The sequence below is a fragment of the Danio aesculapii genome, chromosome 3 (assembly GCF_903798145.1).
Source record: "Danio aesculapii chromosome 3, fDanAes4.1, whole genome shotgun sequence".
NCBI lineage: Eukaryota > Metazoa > Chordata > Actinopteri > Cypriniformes > Danionidae > Danio > Danio aesculapii.
Window position 1 is genome coordinate 18,775,056 of NC_079437.1, and position 22,256 is coordinate 18,797,311.

At 35.8% G+C, this 22,256-nt stretch overlaps 1 protein-coding gene across 2 annotated transcripts; it reads right to left on the bottom strand.

Moving 5' to 3' along the window:
- Positions 1–172: 172 nt before the first annotated feature.
- ubtf (upstream binding transcription factor) lies at positions 173–19,930 on the bottom strand. Of its 2 annotated transcripts, none has more exons than XM_056453321.1 (22): positions 19,612–19,930; positions 18,719–18,816; positions 14,940–14,990; positions 13,041–13,213; positions 12,819–12,902; positions 12,563–12,718; positions 11,771–11,835; positions 11,573–11,696; positions 10,531–10,641; positions 10,312–10,445; positions 9,005–9,146; positions 8,637–8,678; positions 8,291–8,404; positions 8,045–8,200; positions 7,821–7,967; positions 5,975–6,085; positions 5,759–5,847; positions 5,161–5,350; positions 3,814–3,861; positions 3,581–3,646; positions 3,352–3,459; positions 173–2,272 (listed from the first exon to the last, which is right to left on the bottom strand). In XM_056453321.1, exons 3-22 carry the CDS (start codon positions 14,974–14,976, stop codon positions 2,165–2,167), a joined length of 2,205 nt encoding a protein of 734 aa, XP_056309296.1. In that variant the 5' UTR covers positions 14,977–14,990; positions 18,719–18,816; positions 19,612–19,930; the 3' UTR covers positions 173–2,164. The 2 variants fall into 2 exon arrangements, with proteins under 2 accessions (XP_056309296.1, XP_056309297.1); XM_056453322.1 differs by having other exon boundaries at positions 19,103–19,930.
- Between the last annotated feature and the right edge of the window lie 2,326 nt (positions 19,931–22,256).

Sequence of the window (22,256 nt, forward strand, 5' to 3'; positions counted from 1 at the left end):
AAATTGAGTGTGTTAAGCGACATTAGGAGTTAATGCCATCCAAATAGTTATTTCTTGGTGGGGCAGTTAAAGGGTTAAATAAATAACTCAAATGTTTTTTAGAGCTTAGAATGAACAAAACCAAACGATCAAGATCAAATCAGTGTGTGAAAAAACACAACCGAAGCAGAAGAACTGTTTAAGAGGTTTATTTGCTCAAATTGTAAATTGCAGGGATATAACATCTTTTGCTATAGAAAATGTCCAAATGTTTCAAATCTGCAGTACAAATTTAAGCTTTTTTTCTCACCATTTCTACAAATAAACAAACATGGGGAAGAGTAAAAACTAAAACTTACCAAATTAAAAACATGTCCCCCGATCGACAAACTAACTCATTGAGGCTACGGCAGTGTAGCCAACTGAAAATACAAACGCAATAATATTCACTCATTACAAAGGGAGAAAGAAAAAAAGAGAGAGAAATCTATATGTACAAATACCTTACAACAGCACTGAACCCAACCCAAATCTAATTGAAAGTCTCAAAATCCTATAAAATATCAACAAATCTTGAAAGTTCCACTGGGTTTCTTATCCCGGCCCTTCTTTCAATCATCTAGAACCATCGGGTATTTTTATTTCCCCCAATAATGCAGCATCACACATGATACAGGCCTTGGTCAAAGATTGCACGTCTGGTTCAGCAAATTGAGCATCTATTTTGATAGCAATCTTCCCTAAATAATAATTAGTTTGTATTCATATGCAAATCATTGAACGCTATAAGAGGAAAAAATAATTTACAGTGGCCCAATGCGTAAAAAAATACTGAGTAAAAGGTTTTAGCTCAGTGCAGGAAGCTGGGTTGTGGGTTTAACTTAGTTGCCATTTCCGGCCAGGGCGTTGGAACGAGAGAATATACCAGTCACCCTCAAAACTGTTCGTATGTACATACACACACACACACACACACACACACACAACAAATAATGGTACCCCTCTCTTAAATAAAACATCTCCGTTACATTCCTTGAGCTGGTGCATGAAAGATCTGTAAAGTGGTCGATGTTATGGGCTAATGGGTGAAATGCAGGAGGTATACTGAAAATGTAAATAATAAATGGGCATCTGTGAACTAGGGATTCCATCATAAGTGCACTGAATTGTGGGGTACCTCACATCCATCATATTTTAAAACATATCACATCACGTTTTAGATCTTTGGAGCACCAAAAAAAACAGTGGTTGGAAAGAGGAACGAAAGTCAGCTTCAAACGACAGATAACCATTATTAACAAACAGGAGGGAATCAAAGTTTGGTGCCCAAACAAACAAACAAAAAAAAGCTAAAGAACTTCTGATAAACTAGTCCTCAATATGTAACATCAGTCTGAATGAACAGCGAACTCAAACTCAAAATCCTCTGTGGCTTGACCACATCACAAAGAAACGGCTACGGGCAGCATTCCTATAACAGGACAAACAAAAAAGTAGTCCATTTTCACCTTTAACCCCCTCATCAGGTGCAGGTAAGGGCACAAACGCCTCGAGAACAAGCACCGAGACCAGCGGGGTCCATGCGGTGACATTCAAAAAAATGGCTTCATTGTTCCTGAAATACCACATTTGTTTTGAACCGACAAAGCGAGGAAAATAAAAACAGCAAAGCAAAAATGGGAGCCGAACGACGCAGCTAGCAAACACAGGAGAGGTACAGACAGAGGAAAAGAAAGCAGACATTCTTCAGAGTGCAATTATTTGGTCCCCTGTACCTCCTGAACAACAACAAAAAGATAAAATCTGCAAAACTAAGAGACTCTTTGGCTCATTTACTGAAAAGACGACAGTGCCTGCTGCTTGCTGTTCTTCTAATTTTAAACGCAGGACGTCCTGATAATGCGTCAGGCCAAAAAGCAAAGCACTACAGCCTTTTGATTCTTTCCCAATGATCTGGTGTCGGTTTAGACTATTGATCCTAAAAACCTGCCGAGCAAATCGAAAGCGGGAGAAAGGAATAAAAGCAGAAGTGCAGGGGTGAAAAGAAAAGAAGGTGTGCAGATGTGTGACAGCTCCCTCCTGTGGTGGGAGGAGCGCAGTGCAGGAGCAGGCTCAGACCCTCGGCTCGTGGCTCAGTTCACAGCGTTTCTGGCAGTCTGTGGGCTCAGCCTGACTCGGCTCCGGCTCAGTCCGAGTCTGAAGCGGATGAATCTTCAGAGCTGGAAGAACTGCTGCTGCTTTCAGATTTGTTCTCTTTGTCGTCCACCTCTTCGTCCTCTACGTCTTCTTCATTCTGGAAGGGAAGAATTTAGATGATTATGTTGATGGGCTCATGAACACCAGAACCAAAAACAAACAAACAAAACAATGATTCATTTTAAATGTAAAACAAATACACAAACAAAAATGGCTGCTCAGCCAAAATATGAATGCATTTAGATTGACATCTTTATACTAAGGTTATTGTATAGTTTTCCTGGTTTGGAAAATGCTACATTTATTCATTCACATTTCTTCGTCTTAGTCCCTTATTTATCAGAGGTCGCCACAGCGGAATGAACCACCAACAAATTCCAGCATATGTTTTACACAGTGGATGCCCTTCCAGTTGCAACCCAGTACTGGGGAAAAAACATCCATACACTCTCACAAGCACACTCATACCATATTAGTTTATTCAATTCACCTATAGCACATGTCTATGGACTGCGTGAAAAACCGGAGCACCCGGAGAAAACCCAATCCAACACCGGGAAAACATGCAAACCCCATACAGAAACGCCAACTGGTTCAGTCGGGAATTAAACCAGCGACCTCTTTGCTGTGAGGAGGCAGTGCTAACCACTGAGCCACCATGTCACCCAAACGCTATATTTAGTCCAGATTTTAAAATGAAAAAAAAAAAAAAAACTAATTATAATATTATTATAATGAACAAGATTAAAATGACACTCACAAAGTTAGATTTTCTACAAACAGACACATTTCAGACGTCTATACTAAACTGTTACTGACAAAAAAAAAGTACTTTTTGGTTAATTTAGATGTCTTTTGTTCATATTTCATGTGAAACACTGAACAGAGACCCATCTTCTCAGGAATTTCAGTCCATTACTTTAGTGCACCTCGAGGTTTAGAAAGCAGAATATTTGCTTATTTAAATGAAACCCACAAACAGAGCAATTGTTTTCTATATCAGCTAGTTCATAGCTGTGTGTCTCATTGCAGTGTGAACAGGACTAAACGAGTAAAAAATAAAAATCCAGTTGCATTAAATGCATCTATATTGATTAAAGATGTCAAAAATCTAAATTTGAAAATGAAAGTCAGAGCTGACATAAACGAGGAAAAGCAGCAAGCTATGAATCTTACCTCATCATCGTCGTCGTCGTCATCATCATCACTGTCAGAGGATGATCCGTCATCAGAGTCCTTATCATCGTCATCATCATCGTCCTCATCTTCATCCTCTTCATCGTCCTTTTGACAAGAACAAAATCGAACAATACATTAAACCATACAAACAATAACATTTTATTTAATTAAATATTTATCAATTTAAATTAAAAAGTGATTTAATAGCCCGTGTTATCAAACTCACCGATCTTTTGGCCTTAGGTTTGACTTTAGCATTGGTGCCACCTGGTTTTGCTGTACTCCTCCGTTTCTAAAGAAAAGCAGGGGAAATAAAAATCAATCAATAGGCAGAAATAGTTGCATTTAAATTAAGATTATTGCCTTTGATAGTTCATAAAAATGTAAACAACAACAATAATAATAATAGAGACACAAGTGGTAGATGATTCAAGTCTGGTTTGAGAAGCTGAAACTCACCAGAGAATTGTATTCTTTATACGCAGCTCTCTCTTGTGATGATATACTCTGTGAGGGAGAAAATCATTTTATTACTCTTCAGTTTAACACATTTAAAGTCAATTTTAAAAATGACACATCAAACGGCTAATTATATGTTAAAGGGTGAGAGAGAGCTTTAAATGTACTGCCAGCTTCTCTGGGTATTTAACTGCAAAAACATTTTATAAATATCATATCTATACAATAATTAAAAAAATAAATAAATAAAAAAAATTATCAACAGCAATAAATAATACACAAGAGAGAAAAAACAAACAAACAAACATTTTTTAAGATTTCATTTTATAGAGAAATTAAAATTTCCTAAAGAATTTTGGCGAGAGAAAAAGCATAGTAGGAATAATGCAAGTCAATGTCTGACCCCAACCCTAACAAGTTTGCAACAAGTGAAGAATGAGCAAAAGACAGAATTTTATTTTTGGGTGAAAAATCTTTAGTAATTGTGGCTCAGTGGGTAGCACAATTGCCTCACAGCAAGAAGGTTGCTGGTTCAAGTCCCGGCTGGGCCAGTTGGCATTTCTGTGTGGAGTTTGTATGTTCTCCCAGTATTGGTGTATGAGTGCATGTTTAAATGCGAGAGTGTATGGGTATTGGCTGGAAGGGCATCTGATGCGTAAAACATATGCCAGTTTGTTCAAATTCAGAGTTTTAGGTTAGAAATATTGCAGTTTTTTGCTAAGGTTTACCATTGTGTTTTACTCCCTGAGCCAACGATAGCAATTTTTGGCTGGTCAGATTTTCTGGAGACTCTCAACCGAAATGTACGGTTGTCTGTCCAGTATGGCATGATCATAGCAAAAAAAAAAAAAAGTATCCTTTGTTTCTGGAAGAAAAAATGTTAGCCCTCTTTTTTCTCACTGGCTTCTTGGACTCAAATCCATTTTACATTTGGAAAGACTGAGATATACCTCTTCTGGAAACTCTGCGAAAATATGGGATCCATAAACAAAGACTAATAGTGTTGTTTAATTTCTGAAGATTTGTATTTTTTTCCTCTCTCTTATTTTACATCCATTGCTGTGTCTTTTTGTAGGTCATTTTTGTCTTGTATGTTGCCATTTCCCCTGGTTTCATGCTTTATTTTACATGTTGCACAGATTATTGTTTCATTGTGGGTTTGTCTGTATTTTCCTTGCTTTTCTATGGTCTACAAAAACACTAATAATAAAAAAAACATTAAAAAACATATGCCGGAATAGTTGCTGGTTCATTCCGATGTGGCGACCCCTGATTAACAAGGGACTACGTTGAAATAAAATAAATAAATTAAATGTTTAGTAAATAATAGTAAAGCTATGAAGTTACCGTGAGCCACTGCTCAAGCTCCACTTTGTAAAGCCTCTGTTTCTCCTCTGCAATGCGTTTGTAGCGGTCCTTGTCTTTCTGAGGAAGTCTCTGCCAGCGGCCTCCGATTTCACCCATGCGCTCTTTCATGGGCAGATGGTTGAGTTCGCCATTCGACAGCATCTCTTGAGAGAACTTTTGATAACCATTCCTGTAGAAGTGTGAAGAGAGAATTATTAAGAAGGCTGGTATCATATCTTTATGTTTCCTACTATGGAAATCAATGGTTACAGATCTCAAGCTTTCTTCAAAATATTTTCCTTTGTGTTCATCAGAAGGTGAACTATGCCATATTAGCTTCATTTACAAAATAAAACTAATATATTAAAAATACACTACAAACCAGTTATATACTGGTTATTATATGTATTAATATATGTAAATATTCTAAACATTGTTTGTGGTAGAACTTAACTGTATAAATGTTTTAAGTAGGACCAGTAAGATAGATAAAGCATGTCGATTAAGCTTCCTCGTACACTTTTATTTCTTCATTTAGGAGGTCTAAATGTGAGAATTGTAAATAATCAGTTCTTGCACACACACTGAATAAACTTACGAGGGTGGTTTCTTAGGCTCGCCGTCAAATTTCATCTTTTTCCCAGGGGTTACCACTGGGGCAGGGGATCGCATTTCACTCAGCTCTCTCTGTGCAAGATAGAAGAATAAAAAGGGTGTGAATACTTTCACACAAGACATCCCTATTAAATGTAGGCAGCAGACACTTCTTTAAAGACAGTTTTACTTTCAATCTTTGGAATTTTTCTGGACTTACTTCATATCTCTTCTGGTCCTCAGCAGCTTTCTTGATCCACACGATCTTCTCTTTCTTCTCCATGGTGTTCCAGGTGGCCTCCATGGTTTTCTGAGCTTTTGCCCGATCATTCTGTGAAAGAAAAGAGGAAGATTAAATACATTATATACTAGTATATAATCAGGGCTTCAGCAAGTTTTATGAGGGTAATTTTGAGACTTTTTAAAAATCCATTTTAGACCAACTAAAGTGCCTTACAGGAAAAAAAGGGAAAACAATACACCAATATGCTGCAAACTACATGTAACAGAGAGCACATAAAGAGTTGTGCTTATAGAAATATTTTAAAGGAAAAATACAAATACATTATTTAACTTAATTTTATATAAATGTAAAGGCTTGGACCCCCCTGATTCATCCACTCGAGTAATTTAAATGATCTTTTACTATCTGATATGACTCATTGTATATCTATATTCCTCTACAGCAGTGCACTTAAACTAGTTGCTATAAATACATCCCTTCATGTACTCGCTAGACATTTTACATAGTGAAAAATAACTGTGCATGCGTTATGGAATTCAAAAGCAAAAGTCATCATCTAGCATATTGGTATATAGCACACATTATAGGACAATACGTTATTGTATTATACACACAGCGCATTCCACAGACTTAAGAAAATAAATAAGAACATTTTTAGAAACATCTCTGAATGATGTCCTGAATGAGGCTGTAATGCAGCTTAATTTTGACCATGTTGAACACTGAAGGTGCCAATGATAAAGACAATGAGCCTCGGTGCAGAAATGATGCTTTATTATAAAGCACGAGGAAAAAGAAATCCTCATTAAAACTAATGCCATAATCAAATTAATTTAAGACTTGTTACTCTGATTTTAGACCTTGAGAACCTAATTAACTAAATAGTGATTTAAGACTTTAAAAATGTGTAACCGAAGATGTGGATTGACTGAAGATTTTCACGGCAGATATACAGTGCTCAGCATAATTGAGAACTGCCCATTTGGAAAATATTTTTTTTTCTCCATGTCTCTGTGAATATAGGATGGATTTTGGTGCATTTAAACAAAACAGATTTATTAAACAGATATATTTATTAAAATAATATATTAGTCACTAAACATATTTAGAAATAGTAAAAATAATACAATTAAATTCAAGCTAAATATTGCTAAACAAATTACAAACTACAAAATTTTATCTAATTAAAAAAAAATGTTGCTTCTCTTGATTTTTCCTCTTTTTTTTAATTTGTATTTAATATTTTTTATAACATATAAATTTGGGTGTACTAGTTTTTGGACCATTCTCCCAAGTTATTTTGTTAGATAAGGTCCAGATTTGGCTTCAATACTGAATAATCTAATGTATATGCACAAATATAATATTGTATAGCTTCCTATTAAAAATATGAATTTAATAGAGAGATTTGTGAGGGGTGAACTTATATATGCTAAGCAATGATGGGCGTGTTATTTTACATTTGACTGTTCAATTTCGGTACCTGAATACCGTTAGACTCAAGCATAAAGCACTGTTTACTCCACTTTTATTTTTAAAATTTATTTATTATATTTTATGCAGATGCACTACATTGAAAAATACTTGATCATCACAGTCCATCTAAATGAACGAAATCATGCCAAATAGAGCTGTTCAGGTCATCGGATGAAATTTATATCGCACCAAAATGATGCAATGTCAGATTTTTCCAATATCGTGCAGCCCTATTATATATTAGTGCAGAACTACTATCATGCAGTCCAATTTCAAATGACAACTCTAGTAAGAGTTTTTGTTAACAAGACATTGTTTCAAAGAATTTCATTTTATGATTGCATACCTTAAACCGAGCCAGATAGTCTCCGATGACGCTCTGTTGCCAGATTTCCTGAGCTGTTTTGGGCGTTTCTGGAAGTTTCCCTTTCTCCTCTCTGCTCTGTTTTTCAGCATCTGCTTTCAGGGCCATCTCCAGATTTTTATACTTCTCCTATTAGAAAGATTGCAAAACAATTGAGTAAACTAATACAGCGATGTAATGATGTCAATGGCAGACGGTGACATTACCTTCTTCTTGTCAGTAAGCTCATTCCACATGCGGGCCAGCAGTCTGGTGAGCTCCATGTCAGAAAGCTCAGGTCTTTCCTGCTTAAGTTTTGGACGCTTCTCCTCAGAGAATATGAACATTGCAGAAATAGGCGGCTTGGGCTTTTCTGCGCTAGGCTGTTAGAATAACAGGGGGGAAAAGGCCATTACAGAAGTGAAGTTCTACTTACTGTAAGCTAATTTAAGATGACTGACAGGTGCTCTGACCTTTGCTTTAGAGTTTTTCTTTTTTGAAGCCGGGCTGCTGATTCCGCCGGCCTTTTTGAAGCTGCCCATCTTCTGTTCTGACAGTATTCTCTGCTGTTCCTCCTCTGAGATACTCTGTCACGCACAGACAGCAGGTTTAAGATGCAAACCAAGCAGCACAATTGCACAAAAAACACACCAACAGAAGCGACCATCCATTATAGTGATTAAGGCAAGGAAAGTTGATTTATATAGCACATTTCATACACAATGGTAATTCAAAGTGCTTTCCTAACAGGAATAAAAGAGACAAGTATAAGAAAATAAAAACAAAGAATAAAAATGATTATGATTAAGGTATACTTACTAATAGGTAGCGGTTCATCTCAACTTCAAATTCTTTCTTTTTCTGTGTAGAGGAAAATTTGAAAAGATTACTAACTTCTTTTTACACTAATGTAGGTTTGTTTAGATCAGGGATGCCCAAACCAGGTCCGGGAGGGCCAGTGTCCTGCATAGTTTAGCTCCAACACACCTGCCTGGAAGTTTCTAGTATACCTAAAAAGATCTTGTCTTGCTGGTTCAGGTGTGTCTAATCAGGGTTAGAACTTACTTTTGCAGGACACTGGCCCTTTAAGACTGCATTTGGGCACCACAGGTTTAGATTATTAACTGGTGACAAACATATGGAAGTGTGCTAAATAAAGGCACTGTTTGAATGAGTGCGCTACAAACCTGTTCACATCGCTTTTGGTATGCGTCTTTCTCTGCCTGTTTGAGGAGTTTCCAGCGCTGGCTGCACATGACCATACGCTCCGTACTGGGAACATCCTTCATACTGGACATCAGCTCAGCACAGAACAAAGAATAACCATTTCTGAGAAAAAGAGATGAGATATTTGACTTAATACATACTGTACAGAAACTAAATTTTCAAACAATATTTCTTATCTTTCAAATGACCAGAAATATATTTGTCACACTTTTTGATGGTCCGTTTGTTGAATTTAAGTTACTCTGCATCTACATGCCAGCTAATTCTCAGTAGATTATTAGTAGACTGTGGGGTTAGGGTTAGTGTAAGTTGACATGTACTTGCAAAGTTTCTTAAAGTCAGTATCAACAGATATTAAGCAGACAGACTACTAATACTCAAATGGATGATCAAAATGAAGTGTTACCGAAATATTAGAATAAAACATGAATCAAAGTAAAACAAGTAAGCAAATTAAAGCATTTTAATAACTAAAACAAAAATGAGGGGTAATAAAAATATTAAAATCAAAGAAAAACTTTTTAAATACACAAATTTATATTAATATTAAACACAATAATACTACAAATGGAACAAAAAAAATCCAGGTTGCATTTATATTAATGCCCTTTTCTACTATGGAATAAAAATTGTGCTTCTAGCATCTGACTTTTCGATCTTGCAAATAGACTTTCCATCACATATTTCTCGTCTCGTCATAATTCATCGACTTTATTGTCTCAGAATTGCTAGTTTATAGACTTTCTGACTTTATTTGAATAATAAACTCAAAACTGTGAGTAACAAACCTGCAATTTAGAAAGAAGTCATTTGATCTGTGTGAAAGTTACAGTTAATTAAATTTCTATTAAAACAGGGTTTCGGCAGGTTTCACCAAATCAAATGTAAGACTTTTTAAGACCTTTTTTTGGCCCATGAAGAATGATATTTCAGACTTCTATGGGGCTAAACGGCAAGGATTTTTTTAATGGCCCAGCAGAAAAAAAAAAAAAAAAAATCTAATTAGTAATTTCTTAGCCACATTTTTTAACACATGCTTTACATAAACAAAGGAAAATTAAGACCCGTTTAAATTAAGACCTGCAACTCCAAATTTCAGTAAATGTAAGACTTTTTAAGGCCTAATAATTTTGTTTGAAATTTAAGAAATTTTATGACTTTAAGATCCCACGATACTCTGAAAAATGAAAGAAACTTCCATTCATTTCACCTTAAAATAAAAAGAAACAAATAAGTAACTATGTTTTGCCTAAAAAACTAAACTTACGAAGGTGGTTTGTCTGGCCTCCCATCAAACTTGTCCTTGAGCTGACGCTCTGCTTTGGTCAGACTGGATTTGACAATGTCTTCCTGTGTCATGTTCATCTCTGGGTGCTGCTGGATAAACTCACGCATCTTCTCCTACACACGAACAGAAAAGATCGCACATTATAAAGGAGTCTGCTAGTGATGAATAATATCAAGTGTGAAATGGTAAAATCTTTACCTCATATAGTTTATGCTGCTCCAGAGACTTTGCGATCCATTTGATCCTCTTCTTGTCTGAAAGCTGTGGCCACTGCTTGCCAAGATTATCCTTGATGTCTTTGGTGGTCGCCTGGAGAGGTAAACAAACCCACAATGTTTTATGTTATTCATGTGTATAAACTAATAACCCAGCAATGCAAGTATCCCATGTATATAAAATGTGTCAATAATAAAATAACTTCTTTCAAATTGCGAGAACTTCTAAATCAAACTCAGAGTGTTTACTTTATATTAGTCATGTTAAATGAAACATTAAAATTTGCAACATCAGTTCTTTGGGTCAAGTTTGCTCTACATTTCCTTCTCTCATACTGTAAAATGATTGCTCTGTTTGGATGTTCTTTAATCTGAAGTAAATATATCTTTCAGTGAATGAAATTAATAGAAATCAAGCTAATGTGTTTAAATGCTGGGTAAAATCAGCATAAGAGCTAAAAATCTAGCTGAGACAATTGGTTTGTTTAAGCTATCTATGACCTAAACGAAAATGAGTCGAACGTTACAGTGTACTGTTGGCTCATTAAGCAAAATCAGGCTAAAGGATCACTCCACTTTTTTGGAAATGGGCTTATTTTACAAGTCCCCAAGAGTTAAACCATTTATTTTTCACCCTTTTTAGATCCATTCAGCCAATCTCCTTATCTGGCGGGAGCACTTTTAGCTTAGCATAAATTATTGAATCGGATTAGACCATTAGCATCTCGCTCCAAAAAAATTATAATTGTCTTATTTAAAGCTAGACCCTTCACTAGTCACATTGTGTAATAAGACTGACAGAAAAAGTTGCTATTTGAAAAGTTGCTATTTATTTGCTAAGTCACATAGGATAGGAACTATACACTCTTTCTGTCATAATAATAATAATAAAGGAACTTTGCTGTTGTACCATGATAATATGCAATGATAATATGAAGCACTGTTACTTAGTTAACTAGCTGGGAACTCATTCATATGATGTAATATTATTGTTTTCATGCTTGTAAATGCTGTGTAGAGCTTACATCAGGGTGTGCTTTAAGAAAAGCCTTCTTCTCGTGGCTGTACCACAGTTGTTGGGGTGTCTTGGCCTTCTCTGGAACGTTGGACTTCTTGTTAACGTTCTCCAAAAGGTCAGGATGTTCCTGCCTAATAACACACACATTTTCCTTGAGAAAAAAGCTAATTTAGAAATGTAAATGTTAGGGTAAAGCTTCACTTACTTGAACTTCATCATGCTCAGCATAAAAGTCTCCTTTTCTCTGAGAAAATCTTTCACGTATTTCTCCTGTTGACAAAAAGTTCAGTCAGAACAAACAGGGTCAGTCAAAACAATGCACGCTTTGTTGACTGATCTAGAAAGTACCACTCAAAACAACAGGCTATCTAGACCAAATAGAAAATATTCCCTTTCTTTCAAAGAAACAAAACAGCAGCAACAGATTTGAAATCCACTGAAAACTAGATGCAACATATACCTTTAATGTCTTTGAACTTCATTTCCAGAGCTACTCACTTTGCAAGCATTTACCCCAGAGTCCTGCACACGAGCAGGTACCCGAGTGTTCCACGAATATTTGATGTAAGGGGTTGAATAATTATTCATGTGTCATTTGCAGTTTGGACTGGTGTTTTAATAGAATTTGATACCGCACGGCAAATGGGGAAAAAAAAACTTTAAAAAATCGGCATTCGCCACATGTCGTTTTCATGTCGATTTCTGTTTAGTTGGATTATGAATTTAGTCGGATTAAGGTAATCATAAATAGCGGTTTCCATGGTAAACTCTCAGAGTATCGTCTTAATCATATTGAAATCAGATTATTAACATTAACATGCATTTTTTAATTAAAATAGAGAAAATTTAAAAAGGAAAAAATTAATTTTCCTACAATATCCTCATATTTTCAATTTGCTTGTTTTAAAAATCCATGTCAGATCTTCTTTCTTGAGGTTCTTTATTGATTTTACAGACAATAGTTCTGACATGTTTTTTTAAATCTCGTTGAACTCACTTTTTTACGGTCTGGGAGCTCCTTGTATTTTTTGGACAGGATTTTTGTAAGATCTAGGTTGCTCATCTCAGGATGTAGCTTAGCATACTTGGCACGCTTCTCCATGAAGAAACGGAAATACGGTGTCAATGGCTTTTTGGGGAAGTCTGGGTGTTTCTGCAGAGAAAACAGATAAGCAAAGTTAACAGTTGCCAAAAAGGACAGGCTCTGTAACCGTCAACCCAATGTTTCTGGACTGAGCCATAAGCCAATCTACCTTCAGCTTCTTTCCTTTGTATGGATTTTTGATGTAGTCCCGTGCATCTACGATCAGCTCGGTGAGGGTGCGGAACTTGCGTATCTAAATGAGGAACAGGAATTTTATGTGACAATTGCATGCTCCAAAAATAAACTCCAACTTTTATTTCTTTTTTCATCAATAAAACATTTATGATGATCAAAGTCCTGATTAAAACCCACTGGTCACTGACTAACATACCTCACGTGAAACTTCTTGCCATTTCTGTTTGCACACCTCTGCAGAGTATGCATCAAAAGCCACTTTCTCCCAATCCAAATGGGACTCGGATGTCTTGTATTTGGCCAGATCTTTATCTGGCAGGTTCACCTTCATGGCATCCAACAACTTCAACACATCATCCTGCACCCAAACTGTAACAATAAGACATGATGAGATGATTTCTAAATACTAGCACACTCCTCTTCGGGCAATCCAAGAAAAAAAAACAACAACTATAAATTTCATACAATTAAACAATCAATACACATTAATCGTATTGTGAAAGTAAACATTGTTCAGGCTGAGCAGTGTTTTTCAGGGCAGTTACTATTCAAATTGTTAATTCAAGGTATGTTCTTGAATGAAAAGGGGTTTTAAAGGACAGTGAAAATTATAATATATATATATATATATATATATATATATATATATATATATATATATATATATATTAGATGTTAGTTTCAAGCATATCTATAAGCTAGTGTGCTCCAAAAACAGCGACAAAATTTGCGTGTAAAGCTTGCAGTTTATCACTTCCACCTAAATCGATCAATAAATTTCACGTAACCTCATATTACATCTTCAAATCATCAAATCTTGACCAATCAAATGCTCTTTAGCATCTTCCATGTCCTGCCACTTTCAAGACGCTTTTCATTTGATGTGCTTCAGCTCAACCACTCTCACTAGCAGAGCTATAATAAAACACTATTGGCTGTTTTTTTAAACGGTAAGGAGCTACACTATGACCAACTCTCTACATTTTTCAGTTGAGATTACATCGAATTAAAAAAAAAAAACGCACATTTCATGGGACCTTTAAAACATCAAAAAAATATATACATTTAGTTTATATTTTAATTACTAGATTAGATTCAACTTTGTCTTTGCACATGTAGAGAACAAGGGAACAAAATTCAGTCATCTAACAAAATTCTAGATTTTTTTAGAAAACTAGATTAGTTAAAACAAAAAAAAAAGACTATTAAACACTGTTTTAGAGAAGACAATGGACACATTAAAATCCTATTAAATGCAACAGAATATGAGTTTGACAGAATATTGTCTGTCAAATTCTGAACAATAATCATCCGATGACATATTAAAAGACTATTTAGGAGTCATAGTGCATGCCTAAAATACTTATTCATTGTCATTTTAAATCTTTTCACATTGTAGTTATCCATCTAACTAGGTTATGTTTGCAGCAAGTTTTTAATCAATTAAAAAGTAGCACTGTAAAGTATTTAAGTACAGGTCAAAATAAGACATTTTTTGTTGCATAAATTAATCTGTTAAACTGAACGGTGATTATTTTGACATTTTGTTTTTAGAAAAGTTAATGTTTAAAGGGACAGTTTACTCAATTTTTAATTCTGTCATCATTTACTTACCTTTGACTTGTTAAAACACAATTTAAGCTGTATGCCAAAAAACCTGTAATCATTGACTACCATAGTATTTATTTTTCCTACTATGGAAATCAAGTTTCCAACATTGTTCAAAATATCTTCACCAGAAAAAGCTCAAACTGGTTAGGAACAGGTCAAGGGTGGGTAAATGATGACATCATTTAGATTTTTGGGTGAACTATCCCTTTAAAGCAGATACTTTACTTGCACACATTTGGCTCTGTATACAAAACACTCTGGTAAATTTAACATAGACACTAAAACAAGACGTTTCGTCTTTGATCAGATTGAAAGTTTCCTGAGAATCAAACCCCAGACTAATCAGAACCATAGATAATTAATGAGGCATTAAGAAATCCAAACCATGCTTAAAGAATTTTCAATCAAATTTTATTTATTAGCATTAATGAAACATAACGTATAATAATAAAATGCAGAAACCACTAAATGAAAAGTTTCTTACCAGTGGCTTTAGCAGAGGAGTCCATTTCTCCATTCATTGTCCGGAATCACTCTTGAAAAAAAAACAAATGAATTACATTATGACAAACATTTGAGATATAAAAAAGATGAAACCCACTCTTCACATTCTGTTTCACTTAATTTGATGGAAACAAATTGCATTGAAATAAAGCAAAAAAGAATATTTTTAATGCATGTGGTAAATCTATGTATTTTAACCAAATCTAAACAAGTGTATAGGTGTTTAGTTGAGTTGAGTTGTTCCATGCCAGCTTCTATGGCTATATTCATGGCATGAAAGTCTATTTTTTCTAAATTACCTAAAAAAAAACAAGAATATTTGTCCTGAATTTGTATTGGCACATAATGGTTAATGTTCATTACGCCGGCCCTAACATTCATTGTAGAGAATCACTTGAAGGAAAAAAAAGAATTTTTTGACAAAAAAATTAAACTCACATAGTTTTCACTTTTTTCATTAAATTAATAAGCAAAAACCAGAATATTTCAAATTAATATGGTGCGTTTTTGTATCTTTTTGTCAAATTCCCCGAAACAGGAGTTGCTGCCTAAAGAGAGGAATTAAAATCCAGCCCAGCACATAATGATTGATGTTCATTACACCGCCCATAAGTGTTTACATTTAGTGTAAGGAATCACTCTTAATAAATAAAAGAATTATGACTAAAACATCTAGGACCCAAGTAGCCTTTTCACTTTTTCCTCAAACTATTTAAAAATAAACATTTTAAATTCAAATGGCAATTTTTGGTCATGACTTTCTATTTAACCCAATCTAAACAAGTTTGTAGGTGTTTTGTTCGTTTGTGTTTGAACCACTCAAGCCTCTATGGCTATTGTCATAGCGTGAAGAGAATGAATACTGTGGTTATAGGTTTTTGCCTTTTTTTGTGTGTGTTAAAAGTTCTAAAACTGCATTTTATTCAAAACTGTTTTTGCTGCTTAAAATCCCTTCAAAAGAGTTATTGAATAAAATAAAATCCTCAGAGCACAATCGAAAATAATTTGTTTTTTGATGAATTCCCCGAATCAGGAATTGCTGCCTGACACATGACACATAATAGTTGATGTTCATTACACCGGCACTAGGTGTTTACGCTCATTGTAAGATATCACTTAAGGATAAAAAAGAAAAGAACTATTGAATTGTGACCAAAACATCAGAGACAAAAAAATGTGAAACCCACACAGTTTTCATTTTTTCCATGAAATTAATAAACAAAAACAAGAGTATTTTAAATATGGCAAATTTTGGTCCGGACTTTCTATTTACCCCAATGTAAACAAGTGTATGGGTGTTGTTTGTTTGTTTGTTTGTTTTTAAACCAACCCACGTAGCCTTTTCAATTTTTTCAAGTTTTTCCTCAAACTATTTAAAAATGAACATATTTTTAATTCATATGGCAAATTTGTCCTGACTTTTTTATATAACCCAATCTAAACAAGTCTATAGGTGTTTTCTTTGTTTGTACCATTGCTTTAGTTGCTGCCTAAAGAGAGGAATTAAAATCCAGCCCAGCACATATTGATTGATGTTCATTACACCGCCCATAAGTGTTTACATTTAGTGTAGGGAATCACTCTTAATAAATAAAAGAATTATGACTAAAACATCTAGGACCCACGTAGCCTTTTCAAATCGGTTTTTCCTCAAACTATTTAAAAATAAACATTTTATTTCCATATGGCAATTTTTGGTCCTGACTTTCAATTTAACCCAATCTAAACAAGTCTGTAGGCGTTTTGTTCATTTGTGTTTGAACCACTCAAGCCTCTATGGCTATTTTCATGGCGTGAAGAGAATGAATACTGTGGTTATACAAAAAGTTTTTGCCTTTTTTTTGTTAAAAACTCTAAAACTGTATTTAATTCAAAACCGTTTTGCCGCCTAAAATTCAATTATATAGCACTCAGGGCACAATCGAAAATAACACGCTTTTGCCAAATTGGCTGAATCAGGAATTTCTGCCTAAAGAGAGGAATTAAAATCCAGCCCAGCACATAATAGTTGATGGCTATTACACTGGCCCTAAGTGTTTACACTCATTGTAGGGAATCACTCAAGGAAAAAAAACTAATGAATTGTCACCAAAACCCACAAAGTTTTCACATGAATTAATAAACAAAAACAAGAATATTTCAAATGAATATGGCAAATTTTGGTCCTGACTTTCTATTTACACCAAATTAAACAAGTGAATAGATCTTTAGTTTGTGTTTAAAAAAATTCAAGCTTCTATGGCCATTTACATGGCATGAAGAAAATGAATACTGCAGTTATACAAAAAGCTTTCTTATGAAGATCTCTAATACTGTATTTGCTTTAACAGTGTTTATAATCTCTTCAAAAAAAATTACTAAATAAAATACCCATAGATCTTATTGTCGAAAAATCAGGAATTGCTGCCTAAAGAGAGGAATTAAACTCCAGCCCGACACATAATGGTTGATGTTCATTACACCGCCCCTAAGCGTTTACGCTCCATCGTGAGACAGAGCCCATTGCTTGTGACGGTTTCAAATCTCAAATAACTCTGCAGTCGACACCAGAGCAGCCAATCCGTCTAATCTTCCATTTTGTCTACTGAACTAAGACTCGAAACGGCTTCTCCAGCGCTCGATTTGCGTTTTTTTCGGCTCGAGCCTTTCGTCGCGGAGCCTCAAAAATGGAGTATATTTTCGGCGGACGAGTGGATACTGGGAGGTACTACAGGACAGGAGGAGGAAGGAGCGTTTTGGGCGATAGGCAGGCAGCTGCCTCTACACGGACCAGCTGACCACGGATCGGGATCTGCTTTCGGTGTTCGTCGAGAGGGGGAAACACAGCCAGGGATGGATCATCATCATCATGAGTGACTGCTTCAGCATGCAGCACCAGCGTCTGCCTCCACACGGGACGGGGCGCGGGGCTCTGCTTCCGCCGCGGACGCGCTCTGGGTCAGCCTCATTGCGACAGAATTAAAAACGCTCGACTGTTTTGGAGGGCTAGTCCTAATCTGATGCGGTTTAGCAAATGTGTGCGCCGACTGAATTAGTCACAAAATGGCACGAGGCTTTTTCCAGGGCGAGGCGTCGCAGCTGCGCTGAATGTGTGTAATGGCGGCGCGTGAGCCAGCAGAGTCCAGCTTTAAAATAGACCCTGACTGAAGGGCATTTCTTACCATACTGAAATGCTCCCAAGACAGCCGGGTGGCATTGCTTTCTGACTCCAAGCAGAATTGAGTTTTACAAATCACAGAAATGCCCAGAAAAGCTGTTTTAGTTAATCTAATAATCTTTTTATGAACAAAAGCTTTGGTAACGGAGCTCCGAGGAAAATACGTCAAAGTTAACGTTACAGTCTTTAAGTATTTATAAGGATTCATTTAAAATTCATGTTTCATATATTTAATTCGGCTTTGGATATTACAATCGCGTTTATAAACCATATAGTTATTGCTGTTTGATGTTTAAAACCGTTTTGCTTATTTACCTAAGTTAAAATTTCAACAAATGGATTCATCGTGTCCACAAATGATAGTTTGCAATCATCTATCTTTTAATAAAGTTAAAACGTTACACTTTTAAACCGACCTACGACTTGACCTACACCGGAGCTAGCCGGCTAAAACTAGCACTGAATCCCCCTCCAGCCAGTCTCTCTGGTGAGAGCTGAACCAGTTCCCGTTAAAGAAATTATCCAGAAATGCTGTTTAATTCAACCCAAAACCCATTGTTGTTTAATTAATACTAAAAATTATTTCCAAAATGTCCTCTTACCGTAAAGAAATCTGGTTGTTTACCCCGACTTTTCGAGTGACGAGGATAGCGGGGTGAAAGCACGGTGTGCAGCCGTATGGTAGCAGTGTCTTCAAAGGCTTGAAAAACAGAAATGAAAGAAATAGACGGTTAATATAAATAAATACTCGGGGATTAAAGCACAATTAAAACAACCGAAATCATCTCGATGAGAAGCGACTCAATCCCGTGTGTAATCGTGTTATTTTGTTCGTGGTCACAATGGAAAAACGCAACAGCCGAGAGAGAGGACGCTTGACTGGCGTGACGACTGTTCTAGAGCCGCCATACTATCCTCCATGCACGCTGCAAGCCCAAATCACCTCCAACGACAAAAAAAACGACCACAAATCACCCATAACTTACCCGGTTCGGTCCTCAAGCACAGATAACCGATGAAAACGATCAAATGTAATCGCGAGCTATGATTTCACGGTGAGCACAAGCGAAAACAAGCCCACACGGCGAGATAACCAAGCTCCCTGATGGCGAACCAGAGGCGGCTGGTTCTTCCCTCCACGAGCCTCATGGAGTCCTGACTCGGAAATGAAGACGACCGCGCGGGTTACTTCCAAACACGATAAAGGTGCATTTTTGCGCGTTAAATCGAGGTTAACGGCTTCTGGAGCTAAACTCAGAAATTAACGGTTGTGGTATAAAAAGCGGATGATGTTTTTCCCCGAGTCACAGGACGGGAAATTCGGGTAAGGCGACCTCGGAATGTACCGTGCCTTGCACCGAGTCAACGCGAATTTAAACAAAAACCCCACAAGCGAGCTAAAGTTTAAATGTTTATATTTGCTTTTGATGTTGTTTTTCTTCTCGATGTTTGTTTACCCAACGGTTGGTAGGATGAGGCGCTGGTTAGACCTTACCTGTCGCTGCTTGTGTGTGGAACTGGTGCTGGAACAAGGGGAGGGTTGAATGTTAGCCAGCACTGCGCCGCCGGTCCAGGGCACGGGCGCTCCAGTCCCCGCAGAGCTGAGAGACTTCCCCCCGCCTCCATCTCTCTCGCTCTCCTTCCAGTCAGCGCGCAGCTCTCTCGATCCGCTCATTTCTCTTTCCAAAGAGACATCCGCATTTTCAATCTCTCCTCTGCTCGCCGCTCTCATCACGGACGGCTCGCCCGGTTTCGCCTCCATTCGGGATTATAAACACGGAGCACCAAGGCGCCATCAAACCGGTGGCACGCGCGTGTTGCACTTCGGACTTGTTTTGAACACATCTCTCTCTTGACTGATCATGCATATTTCAATAAACTTTATTAAATATGTTTGCATTGTGTTTTGTGATGACTACGACTATTTTAAGGAACATTTAGTCATGCAGGCAGCTCTCCCAGAGCGCATGCACGGTGTGAATGATGAGTGAACTGTTGAGTACTTTAAACATCTTTTCAGCATTTTCAGTCTGACAGCTTCATCTTTATTTTGTCACGTTAAATAATTAAACCCCACCTTGTCTGTTTGTGGGCGTCACCTGAAATGTCCAATCAAGACGTTGTGATTTGGTAAAAACATGATTTTTCCAATGGGCGCGCGGATTCGTTAAACATCAGAGCGGTGACGTGCGCACTTCATTGGAATGAACGCCTCAGTCCCGCGCCAGAGAGCTCCGGTGCCTCGGGGAACCAAATATTGGCCGGTGGAGCCGATCAAGCCTGCTATTACAGTAGTCGACTTTTGAAGTGGATCAAAATAAATGTTCAAAATTATCTTAAGACAAGAATGAGTGTTACTGACTAGATGTAGGGCAACTTTGAAGAAAGGTTTTGATCCACTTCAAATGTTCATCTCTGTAGTATTATGTTCCGGTGAGAGCTGCAATGCTGATTCACACAGTTTAATTTAATTTAACATTACAGTAGGCCTAAATGCCACTTGAAATCATTTAGCATGTTAAATTTTGTGTGTATTATTGAGATTCACGTACCAACATACTAAATAGTAGGCTATATTAAAATATTTACAATTCTTATCCACCCCAAACGCACTTATGTGTGTAGATTGGTGTCTTTTAGAGTTAGTTTAGTTTAACAGTTTCAAAGTTTATTGACATACATTCTCTAATCGTTTTACAACAAGACAGCTTCTCAAGTAGACCTAACAATAATATATATATATATATATATATATATATATATAGAGAGAGAGAGAGAGAGAGAGAGAGAGAGAGAGAACAAAAACCACTTCATGAAATATTAAAACAGTATTTTATGAACACAGCAAGCTTTTATTTTCAGACTAGTTTCTATCTATCAGCCATTAGTTTCTAATAGTTTACAATATATTATTTAGTATTATCCAGTGTACTTTTATATAATATAATATAATTTCAGATCTATCCATCCACCCATCATTAACTTAACATTACAGTAGGCCTAAAGCCTAGTTGAAATCATTTAGCATGTTTAATGTGCATTATTGAGATTCACGTGCCAACATATACTCACAAGTTGTCTATATTCAAATATTTACAATTCTTACCACAAACATACACACTTTTTTGTATTGATGAGTGTCTTTTAAAGTAAGTTAGTTTAAAAGTTTATTACGTTTACATTCAGTAATCATTTCAAGACAAGACAGCAGCTAAAGTAGGCCTAACAATAAATAAATTATATATATATATCAACTTCAATATATATATATATATATATATATATATATATATATATATATATATATATATATATATATATATATATATATATATATATATATATAACAAAAATCACTTTAAGACATATTAAGACATATTATTGTTAAATAATATGCTAAAAATAATATGATAATATGCCTAAATTGCTAATTGTCATTTAAAATCTTTAGTTTGCCACATTCACACCAGCCTCTATCTATAAGCCATAGGTTTTTAATAGTTTACAATATATCATTTAGTTTTATCCAGTGTACTTTTATATAATATAGTTTCAGATCTATCATTCTGTCTGTTTATCTGTCTATCTACCTACTTTTTTATATCAAGGACGGATTTAGTTGTCTAAAAGTTATGGTTAAGACTTTCATATTGTTACAAAATATGTATACTTCAGCTTTATCATCAAAATAAATGTGTACATTTTCCATCACAAAAAAATAAATTACATAAATGTATATTTTAAATTGTAAGACTCTTAATTTAATAAATAAATGCAGCTTTTGTGAGCATAAGTAAGTTGCTTTGGGCAAGAGCTGCAATGCTAATAAGCACGCAATAAAAGCAGACATGTCATTAATTTAACATTACAGTAGGCCTAAATCCTACTTGAAATCATTTAGCATGTTCAATTTTGTGTACATTATTGATATTCAAATGCCGACATATACTCACAAATAGGCTATATTCAAATATTTACAATTCTTACCACAAACACACACTTTCAGTTGAAGTCAGAATTATTAGCTAGATTAGTTAGGTTAACTAGGCAGGTTAGGGTAATTAATTATTGTATAACGATGGTTGGAGTATCGAATCAAAATATAGCTTAAAGGGGCTAATAATTTTGACCTTAAAATAG

Excerpts from the sequence above, each read along its gene's own strand:
- ubtf (XM_056453321.1), bottom strand. The coding sequence starts at position 14,976 with ATGAATGGAGAAATGGACTCCTCTGCTAAAGCCACTG. Across the intron at positions 5,848-5,974 it reads AGGACCAGAAGAGATATGAA|AGAGAGCTGAGTGAAATGCG; the intron begins GTAAGTCCAGAA and ends TATCTTGCACAG. Across the intron at positions 3,647-3,813 it reads ATAAAGAATACAATTCTCTG|AAACGGAGGAGTACAGCAAA; the intron begins GTGAGTTTCAGC and ends GCTTTTCTTTAG.